Genomic DNA, 22,536 nt, shown 5'->3' on the forward strand with positions numbered 1-22,536 from the left:
ATTTTGGTTTTTATAAACATATTTTCTCTTACATAAAAAAGTGGGGTTTTTTCTTGCTGTAAGTTATTTTAACGTTTATTTTATCAGAAAGAAAAATAAAATATTGATTTATGAGTTATGAAGTTTAACAGTTAAATTACCTCAAAATTAAATAAATTACCTTGATTACCACCAAGTTCAGTAAATGGTATTAGAATCCAGAACTTGCTGTTGGAGGCGAGGGTAGATTTGAGATAGAACATCAGCAAAACTCAGCAGTATCACAAAGTAAGGGTGAACTCTCACAACAAGGTATGCAATGTTCTGCTTTCTAAACTCTCTAAGGATGTTCTTTTATATTTTTCATATTATTGCTTTTACATCTCAATATCAGCCAATTTATTTATTTTATTTTAGATTTTATTTTCTTTTTGTCACTGTAATCCTGGAGTGAGACTTGACAATTATAAAGTGGTGATAGACAAGGAAACATAAATAAGCTGTCTGCCTTTTTTCTGAACATAAACTTGTGACCAGAAAAGTAAAAGATATCATGATAACCTGACGAATTTCAGGCCTGCAGAGTCTGCACGTATTCCTTATACCATGTAACCCCTGGAAAAACGACCAAAAAACTTACTGCACTGAATGAAGGATTTGTGCTTCACACAAACACTGAAACAAATGTGTTCCCTCTAAAGGTCTTACTGAAGTGGGCCTGTCTTGCCACAAACACAATCATTAATGACGTCCACCCATGTACCACTGATCTTCCTAGAAAAGTACCCTTTAAAGCAAATGCAACAGATCTAGTGGCACTTAAAATCTAGCGTTCTGAAGAGAGTAGAAACAACTTGTCAATGGCCAAGTCCCCAATGGTAGTAGTAATTTCCCTTCCTGTCAAACAACTGCTGCTCCACTGGGAGAAGGTACCCCAGAAGGTGTAACGGTCCTGTGTACATCATGGAAAGGGCAGAGAGCCTTCTTTCCATGCAGTATTTGGGAACATGACAACAGTTTTTGTTATTAGCAGATTCAGGTGGTAAGTAACAGTTTGCAAAAACCAAGTCCATTTGCTGGACTACAGCTTTTACAGGTATCAGTGGAGAAGAACCAGAGGATGGGGCTAGGCAGGATGAGATAATCACACCCACAACCCAGGGAAAAGAAGGGGAGTTACCAAGGCGTTACATCAACAGCGATAGAGCCAGAACTTGGAATAAACTTTTACCACAAGAAGTAATGAACGTAAAAAAGCTAAATTAAAGATTACAGTATATTGTCAAAGGTTTTCAAGTTATATTTCACAGCTCAGGTCTGTTAGTTCAGAAACTATGGTAATCTCAATTACATGGACTCATAGAAGTGTTCCTCGTTTCTTAAAATGTTCAATACACTGAAGTACCTCTGTATTTCAGGTCATTTTGGAAGGAAAGAAACTTTTAAAGTGTGCTCTTCCACCATGTACCTTTTGCTATCTTTATATGGTGGAGGAAATAGAACAAGGTTAACTGAAGAAAGGAGAGATAGGGAGGGAGGCTCTCATATAATTAGGCAGTTTCAGAAAATCATAATTCAGCAGCAAAATGTATTATTTCCTCATCAGAACAAAATAATTCAAATCTGCTGGGTAATTCTGTAATGTGATTATTTTTGAAATAATTTTACTGATCTTATAGAAAATTCAAAATCTGTTCTAACAACAGTCTTGGCTCAACTAAGGATGCCTTGCTTAGCCATTAGAAATTATTGTGCTAAAACTATTCTTATCTCTAAATACAGCATCTCTTGGGCAACATGCAACAATTTTGTGCTGTAAATTTCATCTGAGACAATTCTATGTGAAGTGCTAAATGTTTTCCTATGCAAAGTAGCAGTAAGCGAAAAGCAAAGTTCAATCACATGTTGATCTTCATGAGACCACTTCAAAGCAGATTTGAACATACTCTGTTGTATCACAAAGTGTGTAAGAAGCATCAGTATGATTGTGGAGTCATGGTTAATGCTTGCTTGATTACAGAGGATAGGTCTACTGACAGACAGCAGTAATTTTAGCTCCTTTTCAGACCTCTCATGTTTTAGACTGAACAAGTAATACACAATAAATGCAAAGATTGTGATATCTATGCAATTCTTTTTTTCACAAAAATTCAGTATAGAGGAATTTAGCCATTTTTATTTTATGTCACTGTCCAAAGAGAGGAGGAAAGCTAAATATTAAGGGAAGTTATTAGTCCAAATTATGTTCAGTTACTCCTTTGATTCTCTTCTCGGTGAAACAAGAGAAAGCATGGGGGGAAACAAATTGGTGACCATTGGTGTAAGCTATTTGTTGATGTGAATTTAAACTCTGTTTCTTAAGGAGTTCTGGATATGTCAAAAGTGCATCATGTTTCGTGTTGTAAGGCGGCTTCTCTTAACTTTTGAAGCTTATTTAAAAGATAGAAGCCTCCTTTTTTCTTTGATTGATGTCATGAGCTAAAGCTAGTGAACTTTTGGAAAAATGGAAAGAATAAGGAAGAACTTATTTCACAAAAATTTTTAAAAAATTATTTTCTCATCTGTTTTTCTGTCAACGTCAGCAACTTAGAAAGAAGAGTGGGTTCCATTTTGGATTCTTGATGTTGACAACCTGTTCAAAATGTGTGCTGTATGAATGAGATGGCTCTGATTCCTGTAACTGGTTTTCCCTTTTCTGCCCTCAAACTACTTTATATTTGCTGGTAGCATTATGAAAAACAGAATGACACGTATACAAAACAGAAGTCACGTATACAAAAAAATGGAATTGCTATCAATATGCTGTAAGAATGTAACTACCATAATACTTTAAAACTTGCTGTATGTTGGATAGATTTTTGTGGTTGTTCCAGTGGTTTTGCATGTTATTGGGTTCATATCTTCAAACTTGCTTTCTGCTACTGCTGTGCATCTAGATTATACTTGGATTATCAAAAATTGATTATGCATGGAAACAGTTTTATAGTTTCTGGGTTATCACAAAATGCATAATCTGCATCATTCCTTGAAATTAAGTGCTATTGGAGCACTCTAAAATGGTGTTTATTATATAATTTTGTCCTTTGTCTGTGGGTGAGAATTTAAAACCAAGGTCAAATATATACCATTTTATTATGTCAGTTTCCCAAAAATGTCATAGTCTTTATTCTGAGTTGCTCTTTTTATTTTCAGTTTTCAACAACAAAAACCTTTAAAAAGCTACAGACCTTCAGGAATATCTTATTTCCTGGTTTTGTAGCAGATTTATTTCTGATGTCTATCGATCAGCTCTGCGTACCAACTCTGAAGTATGCAAGTTAGCTTAGCTACCATTTGGTGAACCCAGATTCATATTTCACGCTTTTGTGTTATGACTGTGTGAACATGTGCTGTCTTCTGGGGTTTTTTGGTGGGTGGTGGAATTTTTTTCCTTTGTTTTTTTGTGGTGGGTGGTTTTTGCCATCCAGAGTGATGGCTGTTGTATTTGCTACAGTTGCTTCTTACAAGGCCCTCACTGAATGTGGCTGTCTTTTATTGAATTGAAGCCATTTTCAGAAAAAGAATGATGCTGGCTTTATAAGTAAAGTCAAAATGGGTTTGAACTAGAGTTCGTCCTTTTCATCTGTAGTCAGATTATAAACTGCATAGCATACAGAGGAAATATCAGAAGATAACTGTATGCTGAACTTCTCTCTCACTGGTATTACTCTCACTGTCGTCTTACTTATGCTGATCATGGTGCACAAGACAGAAACGTCTCTCTTCCAGGCCTCGCTTGGTGACCTGGTTGTGTTTCTGTTACCAATGCTGGTGTTCCAGCCCAGGGGCTGAAGTTACAGCAAACCCACACTGTTTTATCCAGCCTTGGGATCAGAAGTTACCTTAAGCTGAATGAATGGTTGCTATCTATATATGGGATGGGTGTAGTCTTAATTTGTTTTTAAAGGTTTACTTTATTAATATATATTCATATATCTTTAAAAACCCAAAGATTAAAATACACCTAGGATTGCCATTTGAAATTATATTTAGTATTACTTGTGTCTGTATGTATGTTTACATCTATTATGTTATTAACCATTTAGTTCTAGAAATATATTTGAAGTTATTTTCTGAATTAATTCTCTGGACTGTTCTCCATGATGGCAGAAGAAATGTGTATCTTAACTGTTTACTCCTGTTTTTATAGATGGCTATACAACAGATGACATTGAATTTTACTGGCGTGGGGGTGATAATGCAGTCACAGGAGTGACAAAGATCGAACTGCCTCAGTTCTCCATTGTAGACTACAAGCTTATCACCAAGAATGTTGTTTTCTCTACAGGTTTGTGGAGGGGAAGCTAAAAGGGGAATTCACTGGGAAGACTTTTAGAAACTGCGAAGACTTTCAGAAACGATTTAATTCTCAATGTGTAATTCAGGATCTGAGCAAAAACTTTAGAAATGGGAATAAATTAGAGCAGCAACTGTGAATTTTGAAGGAAGTCATTTTTATTACAGCCTTCACAATGTATAAGGCATCACTCATTAACATACAGTAGTCTGCCATGTTAAGGATCAGTAAAATAAGCTGTATTTTCTGTTTTCGTATGAAAACTTCTTAAGCCACTTATATACCTCAGCACCCTAAGCCCAACAAGAAGTAACCCAGCCTGTAGAAAATTTAAAAACCTTTCTCTCACTATTTCTAGATGTTCCTTGTGCCAAGCTGTGGATGTATTAGACCAATTATTTTGGTGTAAAACCTTTAAAATCCTTGTTCCACGGGATTTATGGTTTAGCCTATGCTATGTTTGTAGTTTAGTGTATGCTAGCAAACATATGACTTTCTGAAGTCTGGAAAGATACTTTGTGAGTAGAAAATAAGATTGGTTTTCATAAAATAAAAAACCTCAAGAAACAACTAGAACATTTCAATGACTATTAAATCATGTGAGAGAGATGTGAGTTGGGTCACGCTCTTACTATGTGTTGTTCTCTGCCTACTTGACAAAGCTGCTAGGTGTGTTTAAAAAAAAAAAATCTTAAAAACTCACATTCTAGATATGGATAGAAATCATCTTTGGAGGGAGCATAGAAGGATTGTGCATTCCAAATTCTTCAAAACCAAGCAGAAATGGGACTTGAACAGTGTTCTCTAGGCACCTATTTCAACAAGTGTTTCATACACCAAAATATCTCTGGTGTCCAGTGACAAAGGGCAAGTGTTGCATTGCTTGGAAAGAAGGTTAGAATAAGGGTTACACTGAAGTAGGTGTACCACAGCTTGTCAGGGAAGAAGCATTTCTATGCTTTCTTACTCTGAAATGTATTTTGGCAGTTGATTGTTGAATAGTAGGATTGCCAGCAGATGTGCACCTAGAGCAGCCTTGTACCTTTAGAATAAAAGACTATTTAATCCCAGTTCTTGCTAGAAAATCTGCAGCTGCTCATCCTGGATCTTTCAACTCTGTGTGTACTCTGTGTTGCATGAAACAATAAAACCAGAATGACAGAAAAATGTTTTCAGGCTTTATACAAGTAAATTATGGCCGTACCAAATATTCTCTTTTAGGTGCCTACCCAAGGCTGTCTCTCAGCTTTAAACTTAAGAGAAACATTGGTTACTTCATTCTGCAGACCTACATGCCTTCTATTCTGATCACTATCCTGTCCTGGGTTTCATTCTGGATTAATTATGACGCTTCAGCTGCAAGAGTTGCTTTAGGTAGGCATTTTTACTCATCTCATGCAGCGTGCATTAGCTGAATGCTTTTTCTTGCTTCTGGCTTAGTGGATAGTGCATGATTTGAAAAATAAATCTGTTAGATCTTTTTATGTCTGGCTTGTTAAGCTTTGTATTATTTGAATCAGCAATTTAAATCATCACAATTTAAATAAAAATTAAAGTGATTTCATGTCTGAATTAGCTAACTGTATAATCATTGTAACTAGAATTAGCCTAATTGTCTCAACATTTTCTGTGATTTTACTGCTTGTTTTTCTCCAAAGAGAATGCATTTAGTTTGCTTTTGCCCATGGCGGTCCAGAATACACATGCAGCACTGTGTTATGGATTATAAATTGCTTTTCCTTTCAGGTATGAATTAAATAAAGTTTTACTAGGGTTGTATAGCTAACTTCTCCTTAAGTTCAGGGCTGTTTTCCTTACTGTTACCTTACACTGTAAAAGCCAAACCATTTCCCTAATCAATTTCTAGACTACTTTTATATCTCATCATTAATCCCATGTATGTTTGTTTATACTGTGCCCCTCATCAGAGGATCCAAGCATGTTATAAATATGAGTATCTATTGCCAAATTTTGTATAAATCAGACTGGCTTCCGCCAGTACAGTTCTCATATAGATAGAATAAATAAATCACCATAAAAGATACAACTGAGAATTTGACAGTTTAACTGTATAGCATACTGTCTGTTTTACCAGGCCTTTCTGTGTAGCATTTTCCCATTTCCCATAAGAATTCAAGACTGCAGACATCCTGAAAATGCTGAGGGAAAGCAAGATAACAGTGACTCTAGGCTGGTAATTTATAACTGAGACCCATTAGAGAAGTTTACAGTTTAACTGGTTAAAGATATACTCAGAATCCAACTACTGTTTGTTTGACTGAACGCAATTAATTACAGGTGTAATCTTCTTTGAGGTACAAAAAATTAAAGACAAAGATAAGGAATATAGACAGAGGGTGGGGGTGGGTTTTTTTTCTGTCAGGAGAAAATGTCTCCTAGAATTTTTCAGCTCTAGCATTTGAATATTATGAGCTATTATGCTAGAAAATTAAAGTTAATTCAATCAACAGACTTGTCAATTATTTTTTTCCAGGAATCACTACTGTGCTCACAATGACAACAATTAACACCCATCTTCGAGAGACTCTTCCCAAAATTCCATATGTGAAAGCCATTGACATGTACCTTATGGGATGTTTTGTCTTCGTTTTCATGGCTCTGCTGGAGTATGCATTGGTCAACTACATCTTCTTTGGCAGGGGACCTCAGCGTCAAAAGAAAGCAGCAGAAAAAGCTGCCAGTGCCAATAACGAGAAGTTACGAATGGATGTCAATAAGGTAAATTGAAATGAGGATATATTTTTAGCATTGCCCCACTTCTGCCAGACAGAGCTTTAAAATGTAATTTCTTGTAGAAGATGAGTGGAGTGGGATTATTATGATTTTAACTCTGCAGAGCAGTGTACTTAGCCACCTCAGCAATGAATGCTGCCCTCTAGCCTGGAAAACTGAATGACTTTTTTCTAAAGCATGCACTCAGTTAAGCTTTACTGTGAGATGTTTTCTCAGTCAGGTTGTAGAGTTAAATATGGCTAATCTGTTTCCAAAGGAACAAATCCAAAATGATGGCTATAGCTGATATTCTAGAAAGAGCTGTATGGAACGTTGGAAATAAAGCCTAAATTAAATCTACTTTCATAAATCTTTCAGATGACCTGGATAAGAAATGTTTGCTACAGAAGTGTTTAAAGCTTGAAAACTTTGCATATTTTCAACATATAATGGCCCAGGATGCTGTTGACTAAATGAGAAACTGCTCAGAAATAAAGCATCAATTTGCTGTGTACTTAATTTTGAATCTAAAAATGGTCCCCTGGGGATGGAGAATTGAGGCAGAAAATACATTTGCCAAGATATACACTTTTCGTAAAAGTATCCATTACGCTTAATGAAAATGGAGCACTTATCATAAAGCACTTGTCATTTTTCACTTTGACCATTTTGGATGAGTTTCACACAGTGGCAAATCTGGGCTGAATGCTAAAAAGTAGTCAGTGTGAAATGTATAAACTTTCATACACATGTAAAATTGGAAAGATAATTATCTTTTTTTCTTTTTTCTTTTTTCTTTTTTTTGCATGGTAAGCTTTTTGAATTTGTAATTCAGAATGATACTCCAAGGGGAAAAAATCAGAATTAAAAAAAAATTCTAAATCAGAAAAAAGCCCAAGTGATTATTTATGAAGTGGAAACATAAGTTTCATACAGCTCTAGTGGTGGAATTTCTTATGTTTGTTCAGAATTTCTACGCTACTATAGTGTGCCTGTGGACAGAAGAACGTTATGTTCCATTTTTCCTGGAACAACAAAAATCCATCATGTGTTGATAGCACAAACCAGATAGTTTTATAGGTTATAGTTTATAATATTTTTAAGATAGAGAATTATATTGTCATGGCTCAGATCTCACCCATTCATTAATTTATTTTTTTTATTTTTAATATGAGAGAAACATGAATGAAGGCAAATGCATAATGATGAGATTAATTTTGATGTTATGGTACCTTAGATCATATTTCACCATTGCAAAGTTCATGAAGACTCCGTGAAATCTTTTTCTTTCTATTGGTGTTTTTTCAGCAGTGTAAAAAAAGTTGCAAGTGTTTATTTAATTTGTCGAGTCAATTTTTTAAAACTCAGTTTCCCTTTAAACCATCAAAGCTATTAACTAAGAAACCCTGTAGGTAGTTTTATGAGACTAGATCTGTGTTTACCTGAAGTCTTTCCTCTAATATCAATTAAAATTTAAGGTCCATAGGTGTCACAGTATCACCACTAGCCCAGGTATATTTTTGTATACTGTTTCACTTGTGATATTTTCTATATATTGATTCATACAACAGATCTTTCAGCAGTGTAACAGATTAGACAAACTCTAGTGGCAAATTGCTAATCACGAACAAGAATTTGAAAGCACTAACTAGTGTACTAATCCAATCCAGTAAGCAGAGTAAATTCATTCCCATAACTGTTGCAGAAATTCACCAGCCTCTACTGGATTAAAACAAAGTATACTGGGAACAACTTCAAATTATTTATATATTTTTTTATACTGAGCCTTTTGCTTAATATACCAGGCCAGCACAGTTCGTAGTCTGTAGCAGTTCTGCTCTGGTATCCAGATACACTCTGATCTGATAATCAGGTTTGCAATTCCTTAAGCAATAGATAGAGAATCAAATAAGAGAGGATCAGAAAAGAGTAGTGATCAGAGAACATTGTCCTGCTGTGCGCAGACACCTCTGGGGAGGAAGAAAGGAGCTGACATCTGTTCTTGCTGTTTGACCAGTAGCTAGAAAACAGATTTATATTTAATAGACCTGAATATTTTATCTATGAAATGGGACTAAATATTGCATAATTATTTTCATGTACAAGAAACAAAAATGGGTCTGAACTGCTGAATTTGGTTCAGACGCAGGTTTCTATGAAAACCCAAGTATTTTAGAGTGTTCATTTGGTCCCATTTCTATCTCTAATTAGGATCCAACATTGAAGGACTAATTTTATGAAGTATGAGTATTCTTTTGTGATACTACTAGATTCCTCTTGTATCAGTACATGGAATACCATGAATTTATGTTTGTGACTTCAGATACTATGTGAGAAAAGATTCGTGCCATGAGTAATATAATACAAAGCATGAGGAAGAAAACTTTTATACAGCTCTGTTACTGCATTCAGCATAGACGTAAACAAGGCAGATGAATAGTTATTGAACTACTGCTTGTAGCGCAGCATCTTTATTTATACATTGTAGACCAGCAAATCTGTACTAGATTTCTGCAGATTCCAACACCAATTTTTGTAACAGCTTCTTACAACTTTTCTGAACAAGTAAAGCTAATGAGTGGATAAGTGCTGATTGGTCCTTCCATCCACAACCACTTGCAAAATCAAGGTGGAAGTTAATACATACTCCCTTTATGCTGTTGAATTCTCCAGTATGGAGAGATTCCAGGGCAGGCAGACACTATTTTTGCTCAGTGTTGATCAGAAGGTGCTAGGGAGCCTACAAAACAGTACAGAAGCACAACAGAAGCTGTTATTCCATGACTGTGGTATCTGCTGAATCCAATGTAATCCCTTGGAAATTTGGTGACTCAGGAGGAGAATGTCCTATTTTGTCCATTTGGGCAAACAATGTCAGGCTGGCTGCAGAGCTTCCCCTGGTCTATTCCAGATGAAACCATAGCCAAATCTGTCTTTAAATTTCATATAGTGTTCATGTCATATGCCCAATGAATGTGGTGGGTTTGGTTTTGTTTTGGTTTTTTAGAATCATAGATTCATAGAATAGTTTGCATTGGAAGGGACCTTTAGAGGTCATCTGGTCCAATCCCCCTGCAATGAACAGGGACATCCTCAACCAGATCAGGTTGCTCAGAGTCCAGTCCAACCTTGAATGTTTCCAGGGATGGGGCATCTACCACCTCTCTGGGCAACCTATGCCAGTGTTTCACCACCCTCATCATAAAAAAAAATTCTTCCTTATATCTAGTCTGAATCACCAAAGATTGTAACTTCATATACTCCCTAATTTTCAAAGATTCTTGGCCTTGTTTGGGCTAAGGGAAAGGAAGAGAAGGGATTGGGTGTGTATCTTGAATTCCTTCTTGAATTTTGAAAACTGAGTAATAAAATCATGGAGAAATTTAAAGGGCATAAAAATCAAGGAATATTCAGGCTCAATTACCAGCAGATATGTTATCACACTTATTAAATCATACTGGACATGCTCAATTTTCTTTGCAGTGACTACAGGTTAATATGGCTGTGTGTATGATCATTCTACTCTTAAAGCTTCTTAAGCTGCATTCAGCAGTTTATTCCTTTAGTCTAACTTGCCATCTTTTGCCTTTGTCAAGGCTAATTGTTCTCTCTGTAAACAGTTATATTGTTGCTTTCAGGTAAATCACTGGATTTCTACTTGCTCTAGATGTCCTTCATTTATTGGAGATAGAATTCATGTCATTTCCTAACCTCTCTTTTCAAGGCTATTGTATTATCTTATGTTATTTCTTCAAATGCCTTTATTACCTTTATAGTTGCAAGTTTTTGAATCTCTTCTGTTTTGAATGGCATAGTGCTGCAAGTGTGTATATAAGGATAGGTAAACTGGAGTGTTGTATTTCTGCTTGAAGACCTAATATGCGTCATAAACTATGGTATATATACTCTAACCCATTGTTATGCAATTTTATTCTGTGGAATTTTCTATTTTAAATAGGAATGTTGGCAGTCATCAGCATCCTTTTGATCCTTTGTAGGCACATTTCATGCTGTCTTTTCTTTAGGCTCAGGGCACTAATCTAATATATTGTCTGTGCATCTTCCAGATGATTAACAGATATATTGAAAAATAGGTCCAAATTGGAACCTCTGGCTTCACAATATCATTCAGCTGACTGCTTTCCTATGGATAATTGTACATATATCTGGGACATATAACCTCTTCAGTTTTAAGATAATGCATCAGAGGCTTTACTGAAATCTGTAACTTTGATCTGTTAATTCTGTAATTACATAAAAATGGTCTGGAAGGATTTTGTCTAGAAGCCTCTATGAGGTTTTGTCTTCTAATTGTAATCTTGGTTTCTGCTTCCTTTTCGGATAGAAGGGGGCGAGGGGAGGGAAACAAGCTCCTGTGATAGCTTCAAGTTTTCTCTTACATGGAGTTTGGGTTTGTCTGCAAGGAGATGATTAACCTAACCAGGATGTCTGTGTAGAGCCTGGTACAACTGTGAATAATTTCTAATGTAGACCCCCAGCTATTTTAATATACTTGATTTCTGTAATTGCAGTTCAAATAATGACCTTCTTGGTGCTCTGTCAGTACTGATGTATTCCCCATAAGTTTACTCCAGAATCCAGTAGAAAAGGTGGTTTTGATTAATTTATAAATTTTCTCTTTCATTGTTGGATCCAGTGATCTTACATTGGAGATGTTTCCATCTTGGAGCTGAGGTTTAGATGGGCTTGCTGATGCTGATCATTGTGTTGTGTCTGATGCATCTTCTAGTCTTTGTGTTGTTCAGGATTTGCAGCCTGATCACCTCCCAAGATCTGTATTTTCAGTATATTTTCCTGTGTACTAAATTCCCAGTCAACCTGCTGCTTATGCTGTTGTTATGTCTTTTGTATTCATTGCTGTGTTTTCCACAGTTGCTTGTCTAACTCATTTGATCCAGACTACCGCCTACATTAACTGACTTTTCTGGAGGTGTAAGTAAGATGAAAATGCTTTTCAATATCAGTGATATCTGTGTATTTGTTACTCTGGATAGATCAGAAAATCTCCATTACAGCTATATGGTAATTTAATGGAAACTAGAACTGTCACTGTAAAGGCCATGGTAAATGCACTGGGCTGAATGAAAGGCTGATTCTCTTCCTCTGTAAAGAAGTGTTCTTGCATCTTACCAGCTGTACATTTGACAAGGGGTGATTATAATGGAAAAGCAGCTGTATGCCATCCTCTTCCAAAGCAACTGAGACTGGAAGTGTGTCAGGCAGCAGAGACGATACTCACTGTGAGTATTGATATCAGTTCCTACATCAAGGCTCTTGTTAAAAGAAGGGCTACAGATCCATCTCTTGATGGAGCACCTTGTCAGTCTTCTCTTAGACATCAGTATGGTTTCCTAACCAGGATATTAGCTAGAAGCAGGATGTGATACTTGTATTTTTTCAACCCAGATATCAAACCTTATAGAGGCATTACCTTATAATGATTTGGTGCATCTTGCCTTCCATTTCTAGGCCTATCTTTCTAATTCTTACATACATGTTATTCAGATTATGTTTAAATGGATTTTTTTTCTTTATAGTTACATCATCTAGGTTTAGAACAGTTAATTACTGCAAATTACATTTCTTATATAACGTTTGTTATATTCTTTCAAAGTTATTTGATTTGCTACTTCAAAGAAGTGGCATTATGTTTTGCATAATATAAGTACATCACTGAATGTGATTTTAGAATGTATACAGTTGTAGTGATAACTGAAGCCTAGATGTTTCCAGCTTAACTTAAAGCACAGAGGTGCTGTAAGTGTACAGGCTATATACCTGAAGTACATGACAACCTAAATCACAGAAATAAAACCCTACCTCTAATTCTGCAATCATGCTGTTCTTATTGTGAGCATTAATAAAGCAATTTCCCTCTGTAAAAGAGGGGCGAAATGTCAGGATATTACACAACACAACACTTCATAAAACTGTTTATAGAGATTTATTCAGTCTTTTTTTTTTAAATAAATGCAAACTGACATTTCTAACCTCTGCATGTTCAGATAAGGGTTTTTTTCTGAACACAAAGACTTTTTAAAAATATACTGAGTTTATTTTTAAAACAATGAGTAATTCTTTACTCAGTAGGCTTTGTATTATGCAAGGTATTCAGTCACCACGCCTGAAAGTTACAGTGTGTTGCTCTTACACAATGCCAAGTCACAAACAAGCAAAATTGTCAGACTAATGATGTTTTTCTGTCAAAAATTTGGGTACCAAGTAGAGAACATGGAACTTTAATATGATAATGAGATTAAACAGCATATTAATAGATTTGAATCACAATAGAAATGTTCTCTTGAAGAATGAATGTAGGGCTTAGCAAGCTAAGAAGGTTTAAATAAATATAGGTATCTTTGCAATTCATTGCCCTCCTGACCCACTCTTGTTATATCCAAAGCACACTGTTGCTAAAGGAGATGAGATGGCAAGGAAAGAACAAACAGAAGCTTAACCTGCCCTCAGCTGCACTTAACATGCACTTAACTTTCTTCCTCTTCAAGTTGTCTCAGCTACTGAGTCTTTCCCCTACATCTTAGACCAAGGAAAATAGTCCGACCAAGTTTAACCAGAAAAGGTGAATAGATCTCCTTAGATCTTTCATTGTTAGAGGACTCCACTGCATTATCACAGTTTTAAGACAAACAAGACCATGCATTTACCTGTTTCACAAGTGGCTGCACCTGATTATGTCATCTATGCAACTGGGCAGGCTGCAGCTGAACAGTTTTTCTGGCCATTGTATAGTCTAGCAAGGAAATGGGGCTCCCACAGCATCCTCCTCCTGCAGGCGCCCATTTTCAGGTTCACTGGCTCATTTACGTGTACTGTTTGAACACAAAGACTGAGTACTTTGTTCCATTGTGCCAACAATCCCATCCGTTACAGTAGCACGCTTTGAAACAGCACAGAGTCAGCTCAGGTATTGCTTTGCTACCTGTCATTTCCCATAACAGCTTCCAAAATTCTTTTTGCCACTTTACTAGTGAATAAGTGGAAGAGACTCTGCATTTTTTTCCACTGTCATATCCATAGATGTCTCTTTTGGAAACAAGGCGTGGAATTAGATGAAGCAGTGTGTTAACTTGAGCCAATGTGAATCCATTGATACATACATGCGGCCCTTTGCAGGCCAACTTGTGATTGCTTTCTGTGCGCTGCAAACAGACAAGATTGCTTTCTTCAATTTTCAGACTAAGGTGTAGAGATGTATTAACAGGGCTGCAGGCCTGAGATAATGTACCTTGTTCCAAAGCAATGCTCATTAGCTTAGACTCGGCTAAGGCCTTTATTTCCCCTCCAGTTTACTGATGGCTTGCCTCTGGCCTTTTCAGTTCACAACAATATTTGTTCATTTCTATCTGAAGTTATCATATAAATGTATCTGTAATGAGGAGGAATTATTGCTAAGGTAGCTAAAACCAGTCAGTATTTATTACATAGAAGTGCACCTTATACCATATGCAGTAGAGGTACTTCTAGTATATAACACCAGTGAGCAGCAGACTGTAAAAGCTTTTGGAAAAAAGGGAATATTAAAATGGCTACATGCACAAACTCAGTTAATAACTTGAACAGGATATTAAAACACTAAGGCAACGTGAAGCTCTTAAAATTTCAGTCTAAAATGTCAAATTCTCACTGCTCTATGTCACTAATAATGCCAGTGTCCACATTTCAGTGAAAGCATTCCTCCTCTTCCTCAAGGAACCCTCAAGGAGAGTTTTCCTTTTGTTTGCAGTACAGGTAAAACTGCACGAGGACTGATTTTTGATCCAGAGTCAGAAGGTATTCCTTGCACAGAAGTTTACTGAAGGACATCTAATAAAAATAGGCATGGATTATAAAAGCTCAGCCTTTCACGTACATTTACCTTCTTGCATTATTAAGGAACAACTTGCGAATGAAACAATCAACAATGCACAGAGTGCTTGGCCAGCCTCTTCATGTTTTGTGGAAATCTGAGGTTTGACAGGAGTGGAATTTGAGGAAGTTCCAGTTGGTAGTCAGCAGCACTTTGCAGAAGCAGTCAGAAGGTGATTTATTTCCATGATCCGTAGTGGTATTCCACATGACATCTGAATAAAGGTCAAGTCAACTGCGTGAGTTTTTCTTTCTGCAGCCGTGCTCCTTTGAATGCCATGTTTAATTAATGTAAGAACAATGTGTGTACACTCTGTTTAAAGCACGATATCCCTTTTGCATTTGTAGTGCATCTACAAACCTGCTATGACCAGTGACCCTGAATTAAATACTCTTTTGGTTGCAAAAAAGAATCCATTAATGCAGTTTATATCATTATTTCAGATTGTGAGGAATTAAGGCACAAAAAAAAGCAAATTATGTACAGTGAAATAGAAGAAACATATGTAGCTGCAGTCGAGAAGGCATCTGGCTAGTGAATTTGGTGAATTGATTTTCCAAAGCTGATCAGCTCTAAAGACTTTGACAAGGTTTAACTGAATGGCAATGAGTCAGATAATTTCTATCCAAAAAAGAATTTGTAATTCTAAATGTTATGTGCTAGAGCATGTAACCTCGTTGTGCTCATGAATCTTGAGGTCACTGGATTGTGTACACTAGGGTGGCACTAAGTGGTAAAAATATTCTTATAATATAGAAGATGACTGTCAACCCCTTTGCTTTATTTATAGTATCTAAAATGATCATGTGTTTGGTTTCTTTTTTGCAGATAGCAGTATATTGTTCTATCTAATTTAGAGGAAATAATTTTCAGGTGATCCAAAATTTGGATCAGAAGTGTTTACATAATCGGAATGATAGTATCCCAGACTGGTAGGAAGGAGGGTATGTATTTCAAATCCCTCTTTTATAGTTTTTGCCCATCTTCAGTCTATTGGTGACTATTAATTATGATGCTTTACCTTTGTTGTCGTTTGCTGTTTAGGCTGTAAGCTTACATAGACTGAAACAAGTTAATACTTTCAACAGTACTTAAAAACCCCAAAATTGCTGTGTTAGAACACTCTAAAGACTTTTTCCCAATATTGCAAAAATATTTTTTCCTCAAAATCTTTGCAGCCTGCAATGGAGACGGTTTGTCTTTGATAAAGGTAGTGAGGTTAATGAACAGAATAGCCCAAACAACCTAGAACCAACATATCTAGCAATATTCATAACAAAATATTACTAATGTAACATATGACCTGGGCATCCATGTAGACCTGTACAAATCGTATAAATTTTTTTTTTTGAAAGGGTGTTAGGGTGTGTATTGCATGCATGTACATTATATTTAATGAAACAGTCTTGCTGTGCTATGAAGACCTAAGTTTATTGGTAAATTCATTTGGATACTAGCTGCTTTCCCAGAATTCTGCATATGGAGAAAGATAGACACCAGGAGTCAGTTTCTCACGTAACATGGGAAAAAGATTAGGACATTGGTAGGATTATGCATAAATGTGTGTGTATGTATGCAGACATATATGTCTATATATACATGAGTATATCTTTTTTACTCCTTAGATACTAGTTTTAAGAATCCTTCTGTAAAGATATGAGATTATATTTAAATACAGAAGTCTAAATCTTGTTTATTCTTATGTCTCCACTCCTCTTTTTAGAAATGTGAGAGACTGGAATTTAGTTTTCTTCCCCAGCCAAGAAACTTGTTGAGTCTTCTGCTTAAACGTAATGCATCTTAAAGCTATGTACAAGAAGCCCTGCATACCTGTCCTTGCTCTTGTCTTCAAAATGAACTCAACTTTCTGGTAATATAGTTGTCGAAAACATAATGCTTTTGAGCTAGCCTGAGGGGTGCAACACTGAAGGTCACAGAATCACACAGAATCACAGAATCGCAAGGGTTGGAAGGGACCTCAGGAGATCATCTAGTCCAACCCCCCTGCTAAAGCAGGTTCTCCTAGAGCATGTTACACAGGACATCGTCCAGGCAGGCTTTGAATATCTCCAGAGAAGGAGACTCCGCAACCCCCCTGGTCAGCCTGTCCCAGTGCTCCGTCACCCTCAGAGTAAAGTTTTTCCTCATATTCAACTGAAACCTCGTATGTCTCAGTTGGTACCCATTGCCCCTTGTCCTGTCACTGGGCACCACTGCAAAGAGTCTGGCTCCATCCTCGTGACTTCCATCCTTAAGATATTTGTATGTATTGATGAGGTCCCCTCTCAGCCTTCTCTTCTTCAGGCTGAACAAGCCCAGCTCTCTCAGCCTTTCCTCATAGGGGAGATGCTCCAGTCCCTTAATCATCCTAGTTGCTCTCCTCTGGACTCTCTAAGAGTTCCTCATCCTTCTTGAACCGGAGAGCCCAGAACTGGACACAGTACTCCAGGTGGGGTCTCACCAGGGCAGAGTAGAGGGGGAGGAGAACCTCCCCTGACCTGCTGGCCACATTCCTCTTAATACACCCCAGGATACCATTGGCCTTCTTGGCAACAAGGGCACATTGCTGGCTCATGGTCAGCTTGTCGTCTACCAGGACTCCCAGGTCCCTCTCAGCAGAGCTGCTTTCCAGCAACTGTTCAGTCCAATTTAGAGAAATCCTTTCTGAACACTTTGCAGTCCGTTACTTTAACCAAGGTTTTTCCTGAGAAGACAGCTTTAGAGTACTGAAGATCTATGACAATGAAGGAATATCCATATAGTCTTGCTATAAATAACACAGCCTATATCAACATGATTGTTTTCATGTAATGTTTCCTTTGGGCCACTTCTCAGCCATGTATTCTTTGAGTCTTCAAGGGTTCCTGCAGGTAACTGGAAAGGAAGGTCTTCAGAAATGGAAGATTTTAGCTTACATTTTGCTAGATGGAATTCTGAGGTTTTCTGCTTTGCAGCTATAGCAGTTTTGGGTGGGCAAGTTGCCTTTACATAAGTTTCAGTTGTTGCATGGAAGGTCTTTTCGTTATTAACATATACGATAATATAGCTGAAGGAGCAGATTAAAAAGCTGTGATTCCATGTAGGTATCCTTTGAAGAGGGCTAGCTGCTGTGGAGATTGATTCTTCAGCTTTTATTTCTTTTTCCTTTTTGTATCATGAGGCATATATAATAATTTGTGATTTAAAAATAAGCCTGTATTAGGTCTCATTAACACATTAATAGCTTTCTCAGTTGTGAGTAGATTGCACTTCCTGAAATGCATTGTGTGAAACTTTTATAACATTGAACTAATAATGTTTTACATAAACACCTACCATGCTTACATGTTATTTTTTTCTCTTGTTTCTATAAAATTACGTGTCAAGAACAAACTGCACACTATTGCCAAAAAACCTAGTCTTTTTTCATTCATTTTAACTGTGTTATGAAATTCTCCTACTATCCGTATATTTATATTTTATATGTGTGTGTGTATATTGCCATAGAGCTATAATATGTTTAACTAATCAAACTCAAGCTTGGTTTCAATTTACAGGCACAGAAGGCCACCAAAATGTCAGAAAGAAAACTAATTCTGTTTTTATTTTCTTTAGAATTAATGTATATACAAAACCAATTTAATTATAATATAAAATTTGCAATGATACATAATATTGGTATATATTTTGCATACACAGACATTTATTTAGAAACAAATCTGAAATTACTAACCATGTCTTGGCAACAAAACAAAGTTTCTTCATTCCTGTCACTCATTTTTAAATGAGTGACAAAATGTTACTCTCCCCAAAACAGCAGACTATCAGCGTGCAAGTAAATAATGCAGGAATGTTCTAATTCAGTCAACAAATATAGATATTTTTTTTTATTATTATTTTAAAGCAGAACATTTTTTATTTTAATATTGTCATGACTAGTCCTCTGAGCCTTGCAGTACCTATAGCCGTGGAACTGGTAGTATTTCAGTCTTCTAAATCAGCACTGAACATGATCATAATAAGTACAATTCTAGATATTTTTTTTTAACTTCAGAAATTTATTGTCAAAAGTTGGAAATTCATCTTTATTTTCATTGTAGTGAAAACTTGTCAGTGATTTGTCCATAGAAGAATCTCAAGAATTTTATTTTGATTTTTTTTCTTGAATTAATTGCAGTTTTTCTCTAGTGTTTTATCTGATCTTTGCTTCTGCTCAAAAAGTTTTTCCTTGGACCTCATGCTGCCTCGGGCCATGTTAATCTTTGGACTGGGCCCAAGAATAATTTGGTCTTCCTCAAAATCACAAGCCTTAATCTGTTAACAAGTGAGTATATGGTCAAATGGATAAAACACTGGTAGACTTCCATACAGTCCACTCACTCTCATGACAAGTGTACGCTGTATAGTGCTTTGCATGTTGTATTTGACTTCAAACAAGAAAAATAGCATCTATGTTTCTTACAGAAGTCTGTTCTAGAGGAGTAACTTTATCAGCTTTATTTTTACTGTCTATTTCATATATCAAAACCATAATTAAGTGCAATTTATACCTTAGAAATTTTGCCAGTTGCTATGATAAATAAATGTTCCATGCATTTTTAATCTTTCATGAAGCTTTCTTATATAAGCAATTTTGCTGTGTTTCTGTAGTAGATTTTTGGTGCTAGGTATATCTATTAAAGTATATTTTGTAAGATAGCATAATAGGAGACTTCGCTTATGCGCATAACAAGTTTGATGAAGTTTTGGTCTTATATATGACAGGTGGAAAGAGCACCTTCTGGGATGTAGGTTCTTGCTGATGTGCTATTCATTTATATTATCTCAAAAAGAATTAAATGTATATATGTAAATGGGATGGTATTTTAACGAATACTTCATCAGAGCAGTATCAGTACGCACCTGGCTGCCTAACACCTTGTTTCTTGGCAAAACAGTAGGATTTAGAGCTGCTGTTAACTGGTACCCCAGAAGACTTCTATTCTAAATCACCTGCCTTTGCTTCCTCCTAAATGCTTCAGTAGTAAAAAATTGTCACTGAAAATTGTAACTGAAATTTTAAAAATTCCAGATTGGCTGGATTTCACCAAAGACAGTTTTTTGTTTGTTGGTTTGTTTTTTTCCCCCTCCTTTTAGTATTTACAAAATTTGCCATGTAAAAATAAATGCTTTCAGGAAGCTCAGGTAGATTAATTTTTAAATTTTTCAACTTTTCCCCTAGAGCAGTCTTTGATGCTTATCTTTAACATAGGAGAGGTTTCTTGTTTCATGGAAGGGTTTAATTTTTAAGGTAGAATCATTTACAAAGAATTGTTTTGATCTGAGCAATGAATTTGCAATCTACAGGAGGAAAAAAGAAATATGTACCTGAAATTTCTAGAAGGGAGAGCAACTACCTTTAAATATTGTCAATATGAAGCTTATTCAAATTTGAAGGCTTCTGAATTAAATTCCCCTTAATTAATGTTTAGCTCCACTATTGTGTTATGTTCTTGTAGGATAAAGAAAAAAAAAATTGATTCCTCCTTATGTATATATGCATTATTCGAGATTTTGGATTGAGAATGAGTCTCATACACAGGAAAAAACTTGAAAACATGACTAACCTTAACATTTATTTAAGTCCCATTAAATTAATGTATCTGTTTAAGTAAAGTTACAGACTTATTTCCTGAATCAGATATCTGTTTACTGTCTATCGTCAACTGTATTTGCTACATAGAGTGGAAATTACATGTACAACATCAAAACCTTAATTACATATTTTATTCCTTCCACATTACTAGAGACCACATTCAACTGAATTACCTTGTCCAAAAGTGAAGTGGAGGATGTTTTGCTACAGAATCACAGTGTACTTTTTCTTTCTTGGTTGGCTAAGGTGATTTATTCCTCTTTACTCCAAAAACCCCAGGGATTTTTTTGCGATATTTTATAAGATCTTGGTGTAAGGTTCAAGCTGAGGACAGGACACCAGTAGGCCGTTTCCCCATTTTTTTCCTATTCTGTGCCATAATTCAGACAGCAGTCCTGATTTTGCTTATTTTACTTTTTGGCTTTTGATTTAGAACATTGGATTCTGTGCAGCAGTTTGAACAAGTTCATATTTCACGATTTTTATTCAAATGTCATCAAGCCAAAGACATAATTTAGCCTCTTCCATTGTATGTGAGGACTTATTCTTCAATGTCTTTAAGTATGGGATCTTGTGTGTATGTAATGGATGCCAAAAGAAATCGTATGTTTTTAACCATTTTTTCAGAATCCTACAATACTTACGACTAAGTTATTGATGTGTTACTGATGATAATGATCAAGGAATCACATATATCAGAGGGTAAAACTGGATGCCTAAAAGTTGAACTACAAGCAGTTAGATAAGTGTTAAAGCTGTGTGTCCATATCTTGCTTTTTTGTCACTTTTTTTTTTTTTTTTTTTTTTTTTAGTTCTTACAGGTCTCTTGGGTTTTTGCTTAGGTTTTTAGGCTTTAAAAAGTTCAAGAACCTAAAGAAAATCCTGATTGAATTTGCAGAGCTTCTCTGGATTTTCTGACCTGAAACCAAACAAAGTAACCTGAAATTATAAGTCAACCTAATGTTACTGTCCTCTAACTGAATGCTTTACAGCAAATCTTAGGTGCATAATACAATGCAAGCCAATGAATGCTAATGTGGTTTCATAAACAGTTACTGCAATACTGGCAATAAATTCAATTTTGTAGAGACAATGGAAATTCAGTGTTTGTTACATTCTTAAGGACATTGTTTCACATATGGATGTTTTGAAATATTAGGCATTTGTGCTTTATGAGTTCATATAACTTTATCTCAATAGACTTGCTTATCATGCCAAAAATATTTGTAGAGCTTTAAGCAGGTGCCATTTGAAAATCATTAATTCTTTTTTCTTCCAGAGTGAACCTAGCAGCAGCTTATACAGGACTATCTACCTTCCACACATTACCTTGTGTAGTCAGTGCAATCCCCAGAGATCAGTGGTTCCTAATCAATAAGTCAAGCCTTGCTGATGAGGTGGAGGATCCCTATTATACGTAAAGCGCACTTCGTACTTTCACCTGATCTTGCCAGAACTACTGTGACTAGTCAGGAATAGCATGTTACTGGTTTTCCAAGCAAAACTCAGCCTGTAAGAGGTGGGAATCTATGCTATAGATAATACTAAGGTCTTTATCTCTAACAAATTAAATTATATGTCTAAGCATGTCATGTTGGTCTTCGATGCAAAAGGGACCTTTATTTCTGTCTTCAGTTCTTAAGAATGTCAGTTCACAGGACCTATAAATGCTGAGACCTAATCCCAGGTGTTAATCTTTGTAACAGACTGGGTACTTCTGGTCTCCCCTCTTGGTCTAGCTCACCATATTTTGCTTTTGGTGCTCGTGGCAGCCCCACTTAACAAAAGGATATTTCTTTTGAATTTGCAACTGTTTTGTCTTTCCATCAGAAATTCTAGCCCCACTGCCTATTTTATCCACAGCTTCTGAGCCATTCTGCCATTAAAATGAGCCATCAGTACCTGCCTGTAATTGAAGGTTATAGGTGAAAATGAACAGTATATGAGGAAGTAAAGTCGTCAACATTATATCTTTTCAATTCATCA

General features: G+C 36.0%; 1 protein-coding gene across 3 annotated transcripts in view; it reads left to right on the forward strand.

Annotated features, from left to right (window-relative positions):
* Positions 1 to 22,536, forward strand: part of GABRB2 (gamma-aminobutyric acid type A receptor subunit beta2) — a 163,880-nt gene that overhangs the window by 136,364 nt on the left and 4,980 nt on the right. For 2 of the 3 annotated variants that reach the window (XM_009647069.2, XM_009647071.2), the window contains exons 6-8: positions 4,169 to 4,306; positions 5,537 to 5,689; positions 6,810 to 7,054. In XM_009647069.2, coding sequence (XP_009645364.1) covers positions 4,169 to 4,306; positions 5,537 to 5,689; positions 6,810 to 7,054 — 536 coding nt within the window. Of the gene's footprint in view, positions 1 to 4,168; positions 4,307 to 5,536; positions 5,690 to 6,809; positions 7,059 to 22,536 lie in introns of all 3 variants that reach the window. The other variant, XM_009647070.2, reaches the window with a different exon arrangement.

This window comes from Egretta garzetta, unplaced genomic scaffold (genome assembly GCF_000687185.1).
Source record: "Egretta garzetta isolate BGI_Z169 unplaced genomic scaffold, ASM68718v1 scaffold209, whole genome shotgun sequence".
In the NCBI taxonomy this organism is placed as follows: domain Eukaryota; kingdom Metazoa; phylum Chordata; class Aves; order Pelecaniformes; family Ardeidae; genus Egretta; species Egretta garzetta.